At 33.9% G+C, this 14,647-nt stretch overlaps 1 protein-coding gene across 3 annotated transcripts; it reads left to right on the forward strand.

Moving 5' to 3' along the window:
* Nucleotides 1-3,683: 3,683 nt before the first annotated feature.
* On the forward strand, nucleotides 3,684-13,995 carry LOC110666125 (lysine-specific histone demethylase 1 homolog 3). 3 transcript variants are annotated; one of them, XM_058130788.1, is made up of 9 exons: nucleotides 3,684-3,804; nucleotides 4,090-6,595; nucleotides 7,711-7,852; nucleotides 8,023-10,338; nucleotides 10,483-10,576; nucleotides 11,087-11,562; nucleotides 12,015-12,731; nucleotides 12,876-12,950; nucleotides 13,239-13,995. In XM_058130788.1, the coding sequence occupies exons 2-9, from the start codon at nucleotides 4,173-4,175 to the stop codon at nucleotides 13,302-13,304; spliced, it is 6,309 nt and encodes a 2,102-aa protein (XP_057986771.1). In that variant the 5' UTR covers nucleotides 3,684-3,804; nucleotides 4,090-4,172; the 3' UTR covers nucleotides 13,305-13,995. The 3 variants fall into 3 exon arrangements, with proteins under 3 accessions (XP_057986771.1, XP_057986770.1, XP_057986772.1); XM_058130787.1 differs by having other exon boundaries at nucleotides 3,796-3,911; XM_058130789.1 differs by having other exon boundaries at nucleotides 3,802-3,932.
* Nucleotides 13,996-14,647: the final 652 nt, after the last annotated feature.

Consider the following 14,647-nt stretch of genomic DNA (forward strand, 5'->3'; position numbering starts at 1 on the left):
CCCTCATGTTGTGGGCTTCGTGTAGGTATTCTCAATTCGCGGAAATTCGACAGTTGACCAGGTCTGTGAATTTCAGGCCATACAGACCCGTTACCGGAAAAGTCTCAGAATTGGACCGAGGTTTTGGCTACCCCCCTATTTTCAGATGTCCCGAGAGCGTTCCAGGAGTCGGAATCGGTAAAGGTAAACCCGAACCTTGTTTTTTCATAATTTTCTAGTGCTTAAATAGGATTAAAAATCCATAAAATATTCGTGGCAGCTCAGAAAATTATGATTCTTTTTGCAATAGCCTAGTAATATCGCTAAAGCCCGCGGGGCAAAGTTTTATAATTTTTAGAGCTTATTTGGGTAGTTTTTGCAAAAATAATAAATTATAAGGACTAAATTGAAATTTTACATATTGTGATGGATGACTGATTTGATGGGCCCAGGAGGGGCTGTATGATATGATTGAGTTGCGGATATATGGGTTGTGAATATAAAAGTGTGTTTTGAGCCATTTTGCAGGTTGGGTAGGTCCTAGGTATAGGGGAGACTCTGCCGGATTTTCGGTACGACTTTATAATTATTATTTTAATTTAACAAATTTATATTTGAATAAAAACATAAATTGGTATTTATATTAAAGGAATCTAATTTTTATATGAATATAAGCATTTTATTATTTAATATAATTTTTATTTTCTTAAATTTAATAATTTTTTTTATTGAAATTTGACATTTAATTTTAGGAAAATAATTATTAAAAATTTAATTTAAAAATTAAATTAACAAAATGTAAACCGAATAATCTTTTATATATTTTTTACCATAATCATTCCAATTAAAAAAATATATTTTAATAAAACAAAAAATATATAAAAAGAAAATTTTGTTTATTAATTTATTAGTATTAATATATTTATCAATCTTATTTTAAAATTTTTCATCATATTATAAAAAAATATTTAATTATGTAAAATATTATATATCAAATAAAAATTAATAACATTGATATTTATAATTAATTTTAGCAAATAAAAATAAAAAATAAATCTTAAATAACTAAAAGTAAAAAAAATTAATGTTATATGAAATCATATTAAATTGAATTTATTTTACTATTATATATAAAAATTTTTAAATAAGATTAAAAAAAGTTTAAATTTTTTTATGCTAATTATATATATTTTATAAAAAATATGAAATATTAAAAATTAAATAGTCTTAATATACTAATACTTTATTTTAAAAAAATTTAACATGAAAATATATAAATTAATAAAATAAAAAATAATTAAATTTATATATTTATAAAATATTAATTATAAAATTATATTATAATAATAAATTTTTTATAATAAATTTTATTTTTATATTTTTATTGATATATTTTTATTTTTATCAATTTAATTTAAAAATTATAAATATATATAATATATATATATATATTTTTAAAAAGTAAAAAATTAATAATAATAATAATAATACTATATTATATAAAAAATTAATAAAACAGCCCATCACATAAGCACCCGAATGAAAATAGTGGCGGAGGACAGGATCACGCAAAGCGGGCAGGCCAGTACGGTCCCTACTGGGGATTGTTAATAGTTCGAGACCAGATTAGACCATGACAAAAGCTTGCATGTGCTGTCCCTCTTTCAAGGATTTCACAAACGACAACATCCGCTCAAAACCAAAAAGCATTGCAATGGGATCCTTTAGAAGAACATGTCGCTGCTCCCTATAGATTTTTTTTTTTGAATGGATAGAGTACACTTAGAAATAAAATTTAATATTTTAATAAAATTATGATAATTTTATTAAAATTCTTTATTTCATATAAACTTTACACAATATTATTTATATTTAATGTAAGATTTAACTGGATTAATGGATCACTAATTTAATCATCAGATTATTTAGAATTTTTCAAATATTTTTTTTTTTAACAAGTAATCAACTTCTTTTCTGATTTGGCGAGAGAATTCGTCCATTTCCGAGGATCAAATCCGCTGGGTCATTTCGAATTTTATAACAAATAATGTGGGGAAGAATAAAAGGGTGATATTGAGGCCCATGCGAGCGAGTCTACGCGTAAACGCCAGTTTTATTGGCCCATTCACATGCAAAAGAAATTGTAAAAACAGAAAATAAATTCAGAATCGGAAAAATATTGAATTAAAAAAAAAACTCAACAATCCTCTGAAAAAAAAGCATTAATTTATCCATTTTTTTTAATGTTAATAAACATGCAAGGTGGTTATATATATATATATATATATACATACACTGATGATATGATATTTACTTTACATTTACTTAAATTGCATTTATATTTATACGTGCAAATAACAATAATGGGGTATTAAATTTTTTTAATTTTAATTTTTTTTTACAGTTTGTCTTGAAAGATTTAAAAGCTTGAAAATTTTAAAATTAAACTATATCATAGGTGATTGCTTAACTTTTTGAATATTTTCATAAAAATTATTAAATTTTATTTTTTTTATAAAAATTATTAAATTTTAATTTAATTTCATAAAAATTATTATAATTAAAAATTAAATATTTTTAAATTAACTTACTAATTTGTTAATTATTTTATAAATAAAATTTTATAATTAATGATTATTGATATAAAAAAATATAAAAGAGAGGCAGCTAAATACATTTTATGTATCATTCTTTAAAGAAATTAATAAAATAAAGTAATATTATTTAAAAATAATTGATAAAATAGTAAATTAATTTTAAAATTTTTAATTTTCTCTTTATAAAATAAAATGAAAGTTTGATGAATTTTATAAAAAAATTAAAATTTAATTACTTTTAGAAAGCACATGAGTCATAACCATGGGAAAATTTATTAACTACGAAATCTATCATCTTTAAACTAAAAAATAACGTTTTTTTTTTTTAAATAAATAGCTGTGGTCTTAGATTATATTTAATAACATTACTAAAATCATGGTTGAGAAAATTAAATTTTTTAAATATATTAATTATAAACTATTAAAATTGATTTTATGTTAAATTTAGCATATTTAAATTTTATTTGATGCTATTGTTCGAGTTATTATTAAAAAAATTTAATTAAATTAATAAATTTTAACTTGATGATATTAAAGGTGTTCGTAGAATTCACATTTCAATCAGAAACAATTGTATTAAAAAATTTTGCATTAAATATACTAATTAAATATATTAATATTAATTTAAAAGTAATTTGAATATATTTTATTTTAATAATAAAATTTCAAAAAACAAAATAATTTTTTAAAAATATTTTTTATAACATCATCTGAAAAGTACTTTTGTAAAAAAGTTTTTCCTTACTACATTGTAACCCCAATTTTAAACTAAATCTTAATTATAATAACTTAGTTAAGAGTATGTTTGGTATGATTAGTACCGCGGAAAATATTTTTTTTAAATATATATTTTAATTATAAAAAATATTAAAATTTTTTAATAATTTTAAAAATACTTAAATAATTAAGTAAATAATTTTTTAATAACAATAATATTAAAAAAAAGCCTAATTCATACCAATTTCAAAAAATCCTGGACTTCTCAAAAACACGATTCGCGTCAGTTCAGATTAAAACGACCTCGTGGCTCGTACTCTTTCTATTTTACAATTTCACATTCTTTATTATTATTATTATTATTATTATTATATTTTTTTTACCATTATATGGCGACCCAGCATAAAATAGGACCGGACCCTCCGATTCCAGAAACAAGAGGCGAACATGCGCTCCTCCATCGACAAATCCATTAATGCCACTTCGTTGCTGTTGCAGCTCCATTACTTAGGTTTGATTTCAATCCTTTCTCTATTGCTCAAGCCCAGGGCTTAGATACTCTGTTTGGAACTTTGAATATTTTTTGCCCTCTATGCCGTGTTAAAATTCCTTGCTAAGGTAGAGGAGAGCCAATTGCTGGTACTTGCATTAGAGCTTTCTGATTGAGAGATATTTTATTTCGGCGTCTTCGTGATTCTGTTATTATTATTATTATTATTATTATTATTATTATTATTATTATTATTGTTTTTTTTTTTTAATTTGTTTTTGTTTGTGGATAATTGGGCTTGAATAGGTGCGGGAACGCTTGTTGTATTAAATTGTTGAAAGAAGAGGCATTGTTTGAAACATGAGCTTTAATTTCTTGATAATAGAGAAATGGAAGGTGATGATTTGTCGAGTTCCAAGATTTCTCAGGCTAAGTTAGGGTTGCAAAAGGGTTTGTTTCAGAATTCGTTGAAAACTAGGGCTAAGAAAATGGAAGGTGAAGAGAAGAATTCCAGGGCTAATGGTAGATCAAAACCTATTGAGATTGGTCTTGATTCTCATGATGATGAGCCCATTAGGTCTCTATTCAAGTTGAAGAGACCCAGAAATCCCAAAAAGGTTAAGGTAGTTTTGGACAAGACTGAAGCTAGGGATGAAAAATTGGTGGCTGATGATGATGACTTTGGGGGCATGCATGACACACTAGCCAGTTTTAGGAAGAGGTTGAAGGGTCCTAAGAAAGATATTGGATCGGTTATTGTGAGGCCTTTGGAGGATAATGTGGTTAAAGGTTGCAGTGAAAGTGTTGATGTGCTGGGCTCATCTACGAATAAAGGAGTAGTTGAACACAAACATAAGGAAAAGGTGAAGAAAACAAAAATTGAATCTAAAATAGGGAGAACTAGGGGTGATGCTGAAGTTTATGATACTTCAGAAACTTTTGGATCTCAGGTGGAAGATCAAAAGGAGGAAGGTTCACAGCCTACTGAGGGTTCAAGTCATTCTTTGGATGAGAAGTTGGGAGACTCATTATCATGTATTTTTTATAAGGCGCAAGCTGGTCCAATACGGAAGTCTCACATGAATTCATGTTCAAAACAAAATAGTAGGGTTCGGAGTTTGGAGGAGGGGTTGAGCCCTTCCTCTGAATGTGTTTCAGAGTTTTCCATGTCCATGGCTGCAAGGATACCTAGAACTGCTTCTGCCTCAAATGTAGTCCGCAAAGATCTGAAAGCTGAAGATGGTTGCACTATAGTTACCGGTTTGAGTCCGTCAGAGGCTGTCTCTGAACACAGTAAGATAGTGAAAAACAAAAGGCTTGATAATGGTTTTTGTCAATCTTCTAATTGTATGCAAGAGAATTCTGATGAAAATACAAAGTCCAATGTCAAAAGACATGCTAGATCTGTAGAAATTATGTCCCCGCCTGCATCATTTCACTGTTGTGGGATTCAAGATGAAAGAATGCTAGATTCTGGTGTCTCAAATGTTAAAGAAGAACTTATGGTGGATCCTTGTACTTCAAATGGACTTCGTGATCAAAAGTTTTCTTTTTCTGGTCAAGCGGATAGTTTGGACACTCAGTCTTTGAAGAATGGTTTAAGGCTTTGTTCTATTGGAAAGGCAAACACTTTGGTCCATGATGTTGTGAAAGTACCTACTTCTGCATCAGTGCAGTTTGAAGGCATTGATCAGTTCTGCGAGCACAAGTCCAATAAAGATTTAAGGGATGCTTGGGAGCAACAATCTAAGGATGTTTCAACTGTATGCGTTTCACATGCAGAAAACCAAATTTCATTTTCTTCAGCTAGAAAAGAAATATCACCACCTTCTATGGTGGATGGGATATCAAACAAGTCATTTAGAAGTTCATCTAACAGGCTTCACGAGCCAACTAATGAAGGAATTTTGGATGGTTCCCTAAGAACTTTATCTTCTAACTCTTCTCCACATCATGCTAGGATGGATAAAGCTGCTAAAACTGACACTGGACTTGACTTTGATCGGTGCTTAAAAGCTTCTTTGCATGCTCAACCTTACTTGGTTGACTCTACTTTTGCTTCACAAAATATTGAAGAAACTTTCAGAGATTGTGATGGTCCAAATGGTTATGGTGAGAAGTCATATCCTGCTTCAGTTTCTTCCAAAAGGGAAAATGCTGCAACATGTGATGGCAAGTTATCTTCAATCACTGCAATGTCTAGTGAAGTGCAGAAAGATGCATGTAGTTTCCAGATGAATCACCAAGGGAACTTAGAAACTTTTGCTCATCCAAATGAATCCTCCATCTCCATTGAAAAGTGCAGCCCTCTTTTGCGTCAAATTATACCATCAGAGGATGCAACAAAAGGGAACCGTATTACAAGTCATGATTATCTTTCAATCAATGAGGAGATTAATGAAGCCTCTCCTCTGTCTATAACTCCAGAGGAAAATGAAAGTTACCCAGAAGATGCAGTATCCATTCCTGACTCTGAAATCAAAGATGGGAAGTTATCATCTGTTCAGCGTGGTGCACGGAAGGCCAAAAAGCGTAGACTTGGGGACATGGCTTATGAAGGGGATCCTGATTGGGAAATCTTGACAATTGATCAACGTTATCAGGAAAGTGACCAGTTTGTGGACAGTGATAAATCTTTTAGAATGAGAGAGAAGTCTGAGTCCTCTTCAATTAGTGTTACAGAGGCTGAAAATGGTGGGGCAGCAGCAGTTTCAGTTGGATTGAAAGCCCATGCTGCTGGTCCAGTTGAGAAGATAAAATTTAAGGAGGTCTTAAAACGCAAAGGTGGGCTTCAAGAATATTTGGAATGCAGGTTAGTCATTACTTTACTGAGCTGTGTATTAGCGTGCACTATTATCCTTTCTTATGTCTTAAGTATTGCAGTTTTAGTACTTTCTTCATTATTTGTAGTTTGTCAGCTAGTTGATTCAATGCGTCTGTTTGCTACTGATTCATTCTCAGTTATGATTAGTGCTTTATTTGCCTTGGAATTTGTTCTTGCCTAATGTTTTGACTTTTGTAAAGTTTATGTTTCAAGTTCATAGCCTCTATTGTTTAAATCCACTTAAATACCTCATTTTCTTCTTCTGAATGTTGCAAACCAGCTATTACTGAATGTTGTTGTCTTTTGGAAGAAAGTGGATTCTCTTATGGCAGCATGTAGGGATTATAAACCAGCTACAGGCATTTTCTTTACTTCCAATTAATAGAATATATCTTTGCTTTGCATTTTGCAAAACAACTTTTTTGTTCCACAGAGATTTCGGTTAACAGGTTAAAATGGGAGCTTCTGTGACATACATTATATAGTATATGAAAAAATTAGTAGCTTCATTCTTTTCTAATTTTGCTACCTTTGCTTCTTGGATTCTTCCTGTCCAGAAACTATAATTGGCAACTCCTATCTTATTTCATTATTTTGTATTCTCTTGAGAATATGGTGCTCAGTGCTTAGATGTTAGCAACAGCGAGGATTCCCCTTTTTCTGATTCCTACTTTATTACCATTGAGACTGTCATTTTTACAACTGCTGTCTGATGACTGATTGTGGATCGTCCAATTTATTTCATTCCCTGATCCCTAGATGTTTCGCCTGTTTAAAATTGTTAAATGAGATTTATTTGGATCTGCATTTTCTGAAATTTGTTTTGTGCAGTTGTTTTTGACTTCTTTAAAAGCAAGCTCCTATTATTGCTTCTAATCTTCTATGCTCCTTGATTGGCAATTTTACATTTTTATCTTTGGACAGCATTATACATTATTTCATTTTGTGGCATGTTGCTTACAAAATTACTTAGTCTTTAAATTTGAATAGGCCAAATTATCATATGGTAGTGAACAGCTCTATCTTGTGTTTGTCTTCTCTATTTTTTTTTTTTGGGTGTATTTTTCCTGGTCAATGCAATTTATTTGCTTGGTGCAATGCAGGAATCAGATCTTGGGTCTTTGGAGTAAAGATGTTAGCCGTATTTTGCCTCTTGCTGACTGTGGTGTCACAGATACTCCTTCTGAGGAGGAATCATCACACGCTTCTCTAATTAGGGAAATCTATGCATTTCTTGATCAGAGTGTAAGCTTATAATTTGCAAATGTTACTTTTGAATTTTGTTTCCTTTTATGGGAGCCCTTCTCGTTGACAATATTGGTTGCTATTTTGCACCTCTCCTCAGAGTATTGAACTATCTTTTGTATTCAGTTTTTCTAGTGTTCAGAATTTAAATGATAATGATATCATGACAGGGCTATATAAATATTGGAATTGCTTCCAAGAAGGAGAAAGCAGAGCATAGTGTGAAGCATAATTATAAACTTGTTGAAGAAAAAAATTTTGAGGTAAATTCCGGGGCATCATTTGCTGATTTGGAGGATGGCGTCTCATATATCCTTGGTCAATTTAAATGTTCCGAAACTTCCTTGGAGGCAAATAATAGAGTTACAGATGATAATGAAAAACCTGTGTCAAAAGCTACGATAAGCTGGGAGCTTGTTACTCCAACCAAAGTGGAAGTATCCAATGCAACAGAATGTCGAGATTGCCCAATTGGTGATATTCAGCAAACTGGTGCTATCAATGCGAAATTAGCCAATGGATTTGTCAACTTGGATGATGTGAGTGGTGATCCATTTTGTGCAATGCTGGATAACAGGATAGATGTCGCAAATCCAGAGTTAAGGAATGACTTGCAGAGTGTTCAATCTTCCTCCGGTGATGATACTGGGGGAAGTCATAATTTTCAGTGTGATTCTGAAGACAGAAAGAAAATCATTGTGGTAGGAGCCGGTCCTGCTGGCTTAACTGCTGCCCGCCACTTGCAACGACAGGGTTTTTCTGTGACTGTGGTTGAGGCTAGGAATAGGATAGGGGGCCGTGTTTATACAGATCACTCATCTCTTTCAGTTCCTGTAGATCTTGGAGCTAGCATTATCACTGGTGTTGAGGCTGATGTGGCCACTGAAAGAAGACCGGACCCTTCCTCGTTGATTTGTGCCCAGTTGGGCCTTGAGTTGACAGTCCTGAATAGTGATTGCCCTCTTTATGATATTGTGACCAGAGAAAAAGTTCCAACAGATCTGGATGAGGCATTGGAAGCAGAGTACAACAGCCTTCTTGATGACATGGTATTACTTATTGCACAGAAGGGGGAACATGCAATGAAAATGTCTCTTGAGGATGGTTTAGAATATGCCCTTAAGAGTCGACGTCTGGCACAACCAGGATCAGATATTGATGAAACCAAATTGCAAAATGCTGTAGACAATTTATGTGTTTCAAAAACTTGTAGTTTTGATGGTGGAGTTCCTGAAAAAAGTTGTTCTAAAGAGGAGATTTTGACTCCGCTTGAGAGGAGAGTCATGGATTGGCATTTTGCCCATTTGGAGTATGGTTGTGCTGCTTTATTGAAGGAATTATCTCTTCCCTACTGGAATCAAGATGATGTTTATGGAGGATTTGGAGGGGCTCATTGTATGATTAAAGGGGGCTACAGTAATGTTGTTGAGTCTCTCAGCAAAGAGCTATGCATTTACTTGAATCATGTAGTCACAGATATTTCTTATAGCACCAAGGAAACTGGATTAAGTGACGATCAGCATCACAAAGTTAAAGTTTCCACATCAAATGGTAGTGAATTTTTGGGGGATGCTGTTTTGATCACAGTGCCACTTGGGTGTTTGAAAGCAGAATCCATAAAATTTAACCCTCCATTGCCCCATTGGAAACATTCTTCCATCCAGCGACTTGGTTTTGGAGTTCTTAATAAAGTAGTCTTGGAATTTCCAGAGGTATTTTGGGATGATTCTGTGGATTACTTTGGAGCTACGGCTGAGGAAATTGATCGAAGGGGCCATTGCTTTATGTTTTGGAATGTCAGGAAAACTGTTGGGGCTCCTGTTCTTATAGCCTTAGTGGTTGGTAAAGCAGCTGTAGATGGTCAAATTATGAGCTCATCAGATCATGTAAGCCATGCATTAATGGTTCTTCGTAAGCTTTTTGGGGAGGCTATAGTACCTGATCCAGTTGCTTCAGTAGTGACTGATTGGGGTAGGGATCCATACAGCTATGGTGCCTACTCCTATGTTGCCATTGGATCATCTGGGGAAGACTATGATATATTGGGCAGACCTGTTGAGAACTGTTTATTTTTTGCTGGTGAAGCTACCTGCAAGGAGCATCCTGACACTGTTGGTGGTGCTATGATGAGTGGGCTCCGGGAGGCAGTGCGTATAATTGACATTCTAAATACTGGAAATGATTACACAGCAGAAGTAGAGGCAATGGAAGCCGCACAGAGACACTCAGAATATGAAAGGGATGAAGTTAGGGACATAACAAAGAGACTTGAGGCAGTTGAGCTTTCCAATGTCCTGTACAAGAATTCTTTGGATGGAGCCCAAATTTTAACTAGGGAAGCATTATTACAAGATATGTTCTTTAGTGTGAAAACTACTGCAGGACGATTGCATCTGGCCAAGAAGTTGTTGAATCTTCCTGTTGAGACCTTGAAGTCCTTTGCTGGAAACAGAAAAGGGCTTGCCACACTTAATTCATGGATTCTGGTATATTGCAGTTCACAACTAATATTCTTTTACTGAATTTTTAAGCTTTTCCAAATTATATATTAATCCTCCAGTTGCTAATGTCATCTATCGTTAATCATACATGGGCTGAAAAGTTCTGATCAATGTAAATATTTATGACAGGATTCAATGGGGAAGGATGGAACTCAACTCTTGCGTCACTGTGTTCGTCTTCTTGTACTCGTTTCAACTGATTTACTTGCAGTGCGTTTGTCAGGTACTGTTTCTACTTCTCAGTTTTGTTTCTTATAAGCGTATATACCTGCGCACATGCTTGCATCAAGGCATAAAGATTTTTTTTTTCTTCTTTTTTTAAGTTTTAAAATCTTATGTCATGCTCGATACAGATATTACTTTAGTCCTCTTCATCTTTTCATATTTAGTCTGTTTGTATATGCCGTGTCAGAAGCTGTATTTACTAATGATGCCTATAGGTTTTAACCGAACCAATAAATTGCCTATTTCAGTTGAATTTCTTTGAAGATAAAACTATCATGGAAATACTGATTAGGGCATGTTAATTTGGACTATATTTCCTCATTAAGGGATTTAAAATCAGAGTTTGATTAGACTTGAATTTCTTTTATAGTGGTAGCAGCTTCATTTATTTGTTTAAGGGTTGTGGTGGCCTTTTCCCAAATTAGTTATGTCAGGTCACAGGTGCTTTCCCTCATTTTATAATGTATTCACTGTTGTTTACTTATTGATATTTAATTTGTTGGTGTAGGCATAGGGAAAACTGTGAAAGAAAAAGTTTGTGTGCATACCAGCCGTGATATACGTGCCATAGCAAGTCAGTTGGTTAGCGTGTGGCTTGAAGTCTTCCGCAGAGAGAAAGCTACAAATGGTGGTCTAAAGCTATTGAGGCAAGCAACTGCAGTGGATTCTTCAAAGAGAAAATCTGTGAACAATCCAGCCTCCGGGAAGCAGCCTCTGCGCACTCATTATGGTGGTTTGGAGACTAGAGGTAGCTTAGAATTTCCTCAATCCAGTGGAAGCCATTTACCTTCTAATGCAAATATGAAGAAAGTAAATGGAAAGCTGTTCAAGGCAGAAACCTTAAAGGAATCAACATCCCATGCTTCCCTAGGCACACAGGATGCTGAGGTGGAGGAGGAAAGCCACTATGTTATGTCCAAAGAAGAAATGGCTGCTTTAGCTGCAGCCGAGGCAGCCCATGCTGCTGCTCGTGCAGCTGCTGAGGTTTGTTTCTCTTTGTCCTATAATCACTGCAATGAGTATATTAGTGTAATTTTACTGCCATTTCTACAGTCCCACATCGGGAATTCTGCAGTTTGAGGTTATAAGCCAAAACTCATCACAATCTTTTATTTGGATGTTTTTGTTCAAAATTTCCATACTCTGATAAGATGATGTGACTGAGTTTCATGATGTTGACCCAAAAATATAAACTAAGCAGTGGGGTCATGCTATTTCCTAGATTTTTGATGAAATTTTCTTCCCATTGTTGATTTCTGAAGTGACGACATTTTGTTATATAGTTGCTTTTGACAGTGGCCCATGGTACTGTGTTTTCTGCAAGTTGATTATCCATCGACTCCACTTTTATTTTCCTCCCCTTTTTGGTTGTATCCTTTTTCTTTTCTTGTTAGTGTATGTTTATTAAGGAATTAAATGGATGTTGTAAATTGCAGGCATATGCATCAGCAGAAGCCAAGTGCAACACAATGTTGCAGCTTCCAAAGATACCCTCATTTCACAAATTTGCGAGACGGGAACAGAATGCACAAATGGAGGACTTTGATCTTAGAAAGAAGTGGTCTGGTGGTATCCTGGGAAGACAAGATTGTTTATCAGAAATAGACTCGAGGAACTGTAGAGTCAGGGACTGGTCTGTTGATTTCTCTGCTACTTATGTTAACCTCAATAGTTCGAGGACATCAGTTGATAACTTATCTCAGCGGAGCCATTCAAATGAGATTGCATGCCATATGAACTTCAGAGAGCAGTCTGGAGAAACTGCAGCAGTGGACGGCAGTCTTTTTACTAGAGCATGGGTTGATACTGCTGGTAATGAGGGGATAAAGGACTATCATGCCATTGAGAGATGGCAATCTCAAGCAGCTGCTGCTGATTCTGATTTTTTCTGCCCAACTATGAATATGAAGGATGAAGAGGATTCAAACACAAGTTCAAAACCACGCACCAGGAAGAATAATGGACAAGGGAATGAGAGCTCAATGTCACAGGTTACATTAAAAAAGCAACAACAAAAAAGTCATCGCCAAGGTGCAGATCATATTAAACAGGCAGTTGTGGATTTTGTTGCCTCACTGCTGATGCCCGTTTACAAGGCAAGGAAAATTGATAGAGAAGGATACAAATCAATAATGAAGAAAACTGCTACTAAGGTCTCATTGATTTCCTTGTCCTCCTTCCCTTGTGTTGTTTTTGGTTTTAATTTTGCATATTGGCTACTAGAATTTGGTTATCCAGGATGTTGAAATGACTTTTTCCTTCTAACATAGTTTCACATCTATATTAATTATCCACAGGTCATGGAGCAGGCAACTGATACAGAAAAAGCAATGGCTGTTTCTGAGTTTCTTGATTTCAAACGCAAGAATAAGGTGTATAGTCCAATAATATGGCATTAACATGATGTTTATTTTCGTAATTAAGTTGGACATTCTCATTAGATCGATTTATTGCTCTAGAAATATTTCTCTTTCCCAGTTTTTTGCTTATACTGGCTTGTTCCATTTTCACAGTAATAGAAAAATTCCTTTGTCATTTTGTATGAGTTATACTGAACTTATTTTCTTGACTATTTGGATCAGTTAAAACATTTTAGTTTTCATTATTAGCATAAAGCACTTTTCCCCCTAATCAAATTCTTGGATGTTGTAAACGTGCAGATTCGTGCCTTCATGGATAAATTGATTGAGAGGCATATGGCAATGAAGCCAGCTTTGAAAACTTGATGGTCCTCGAGATTGACCGGCTTGTGTTTTTGGGTGCACCTCTGCAGCAATTAAAGAAGTGTTACTTTTTATTCACGCATAAATCCACAGTATAAGATGGTGGTGGCGGTGTTCTTGGAATGGCTTCCCCATGTAAATACTTAATTCAAACTGCCAGTATGCTGTAAATGATCCAGAATGTGCCAAGGAAGGAAGGAGATGATTCTTATAGCTTGTTGGATTGTTGCGGGGCTTCTAGTGAAGATCACTTGTCGTTTGGCCTACTGAAACAATTATTTGGCATCCTTGAAAATATGATCAGAATTGTTCTGTGTGTCAGGAGGCCAAAGGAGCACAAGAAAAGTGTTGTAGCTCCACTTATCCATATCACGAGAATTAGCATATTTTGAAGCAAATTAGCAATCAGTCCATCATCCATTGGCATTGTACTTTGAAGGGTGGAGAGTTAATACCCAATTTTTGTTTTTTTGATTCAGGGATCCCCATAGACAAGAAACTACTTGTTTCTGACCTTTTTTTCGGGTTTTCTTTTTATTTGTACAGCCTAGGATTGTTTCATGGTGACAAGATACAGAGCATTTTTCTCTTCCTCCAAAACTTAACAAAAGTACTGTCATGATTTTTCAAGTGTAACATCATTTACTAACCTTTTTCTCTTCTACAAAGATCAATCAAAGGAACCTTTTTGGTATTTATGGCAGCCTTTGTGAGGGCTGTGGTGTCCATTTGCTCCTCTCTCTCTCTCTCTCTCTCTCTGTGTGTGTGTGTGTGTGTGTGTGTGTGTGTTCGTATGTGAAACAGTGTGCATGTACTTGTATGTTATCTATGTATTGGAGATTGACCTTTATTGCTTTGAATCCTTATTTAATAGACAGATAACACGAGGAATCTATCTGTGTGATTAGATGTATGACATTTGGATTTACATGCTAAGGTCTTTATTTCATGAATAATATGTCTAAAAAATTTGACTTGGAATTTGAGGAATTTAATTGTTTGAGTTGCTATGAATGTTACACAACCATAGACTTTGTAACATTTTACAAGCCAGGTAAAAAAATCTACTTAATAACTTCTGGCATTTATCTTTATGCTTACACCTCTTTCTGTTTGTGTCAGGTTGGAAAAATGTTGTAGATGACATTTCAATGAGGTATGCCTGTTGCTAAATTTTTTTCCCCTCTTCCAGCAAGTTGATTACAGTTTGCAGAATTCAATTTATTTTGATTCAAATTTAACTTGGTAACTTAATTTGGTGCATCATGGCTAGTTTTGTTTTATTGTATAGCAAGGGATTGAAGACGAGCTTAGTCTTTATGGTTCAGATGACTTTTGTTTTATGC

The sequence above is a fragment of the Hevea brasiliensis genome, chromosome 12 (assembly GCF_030052815.1).
Source record: "Hevea brasiliensis isolate MT/VB/25A 57/8 chromosome 12, ASM3005281v1, whole genome shotgun sequence".
In the NCBI taxonomy this organism is placed as follows: Eukaryota; Viridiplantae; Streptophyta; class Magnoliopsida; order Malpighiales; family Euphorbiaceae; genus Hevea; species Hevea brasiliensis.

Excerpts from the sequence above, each read along its gene's own strand:
- LOC110666125 (XM_058130788.1), top strand. The coding sequence starts at position 4,173 with ATGGAAGGTGATGATTTGTCGAGTTCCAAGATTTCTCAGGCTAAGTTA. Across the intron at positions 10,339-10,482 it reads CACTTAATTCATGGATTCTG|GATTCAATGGGGAAGGATGG; the intron begins GTATATTGCAGT and ends TATTTATGACAG. Across the intron at positions 12,951-13,238 it reads ATTTCAAACGCAAGAATAAG|ATTCGTGCCTTCATGGATAA; the intron begins GTGTATAGTCCA and ends GTAAACGTGCAG.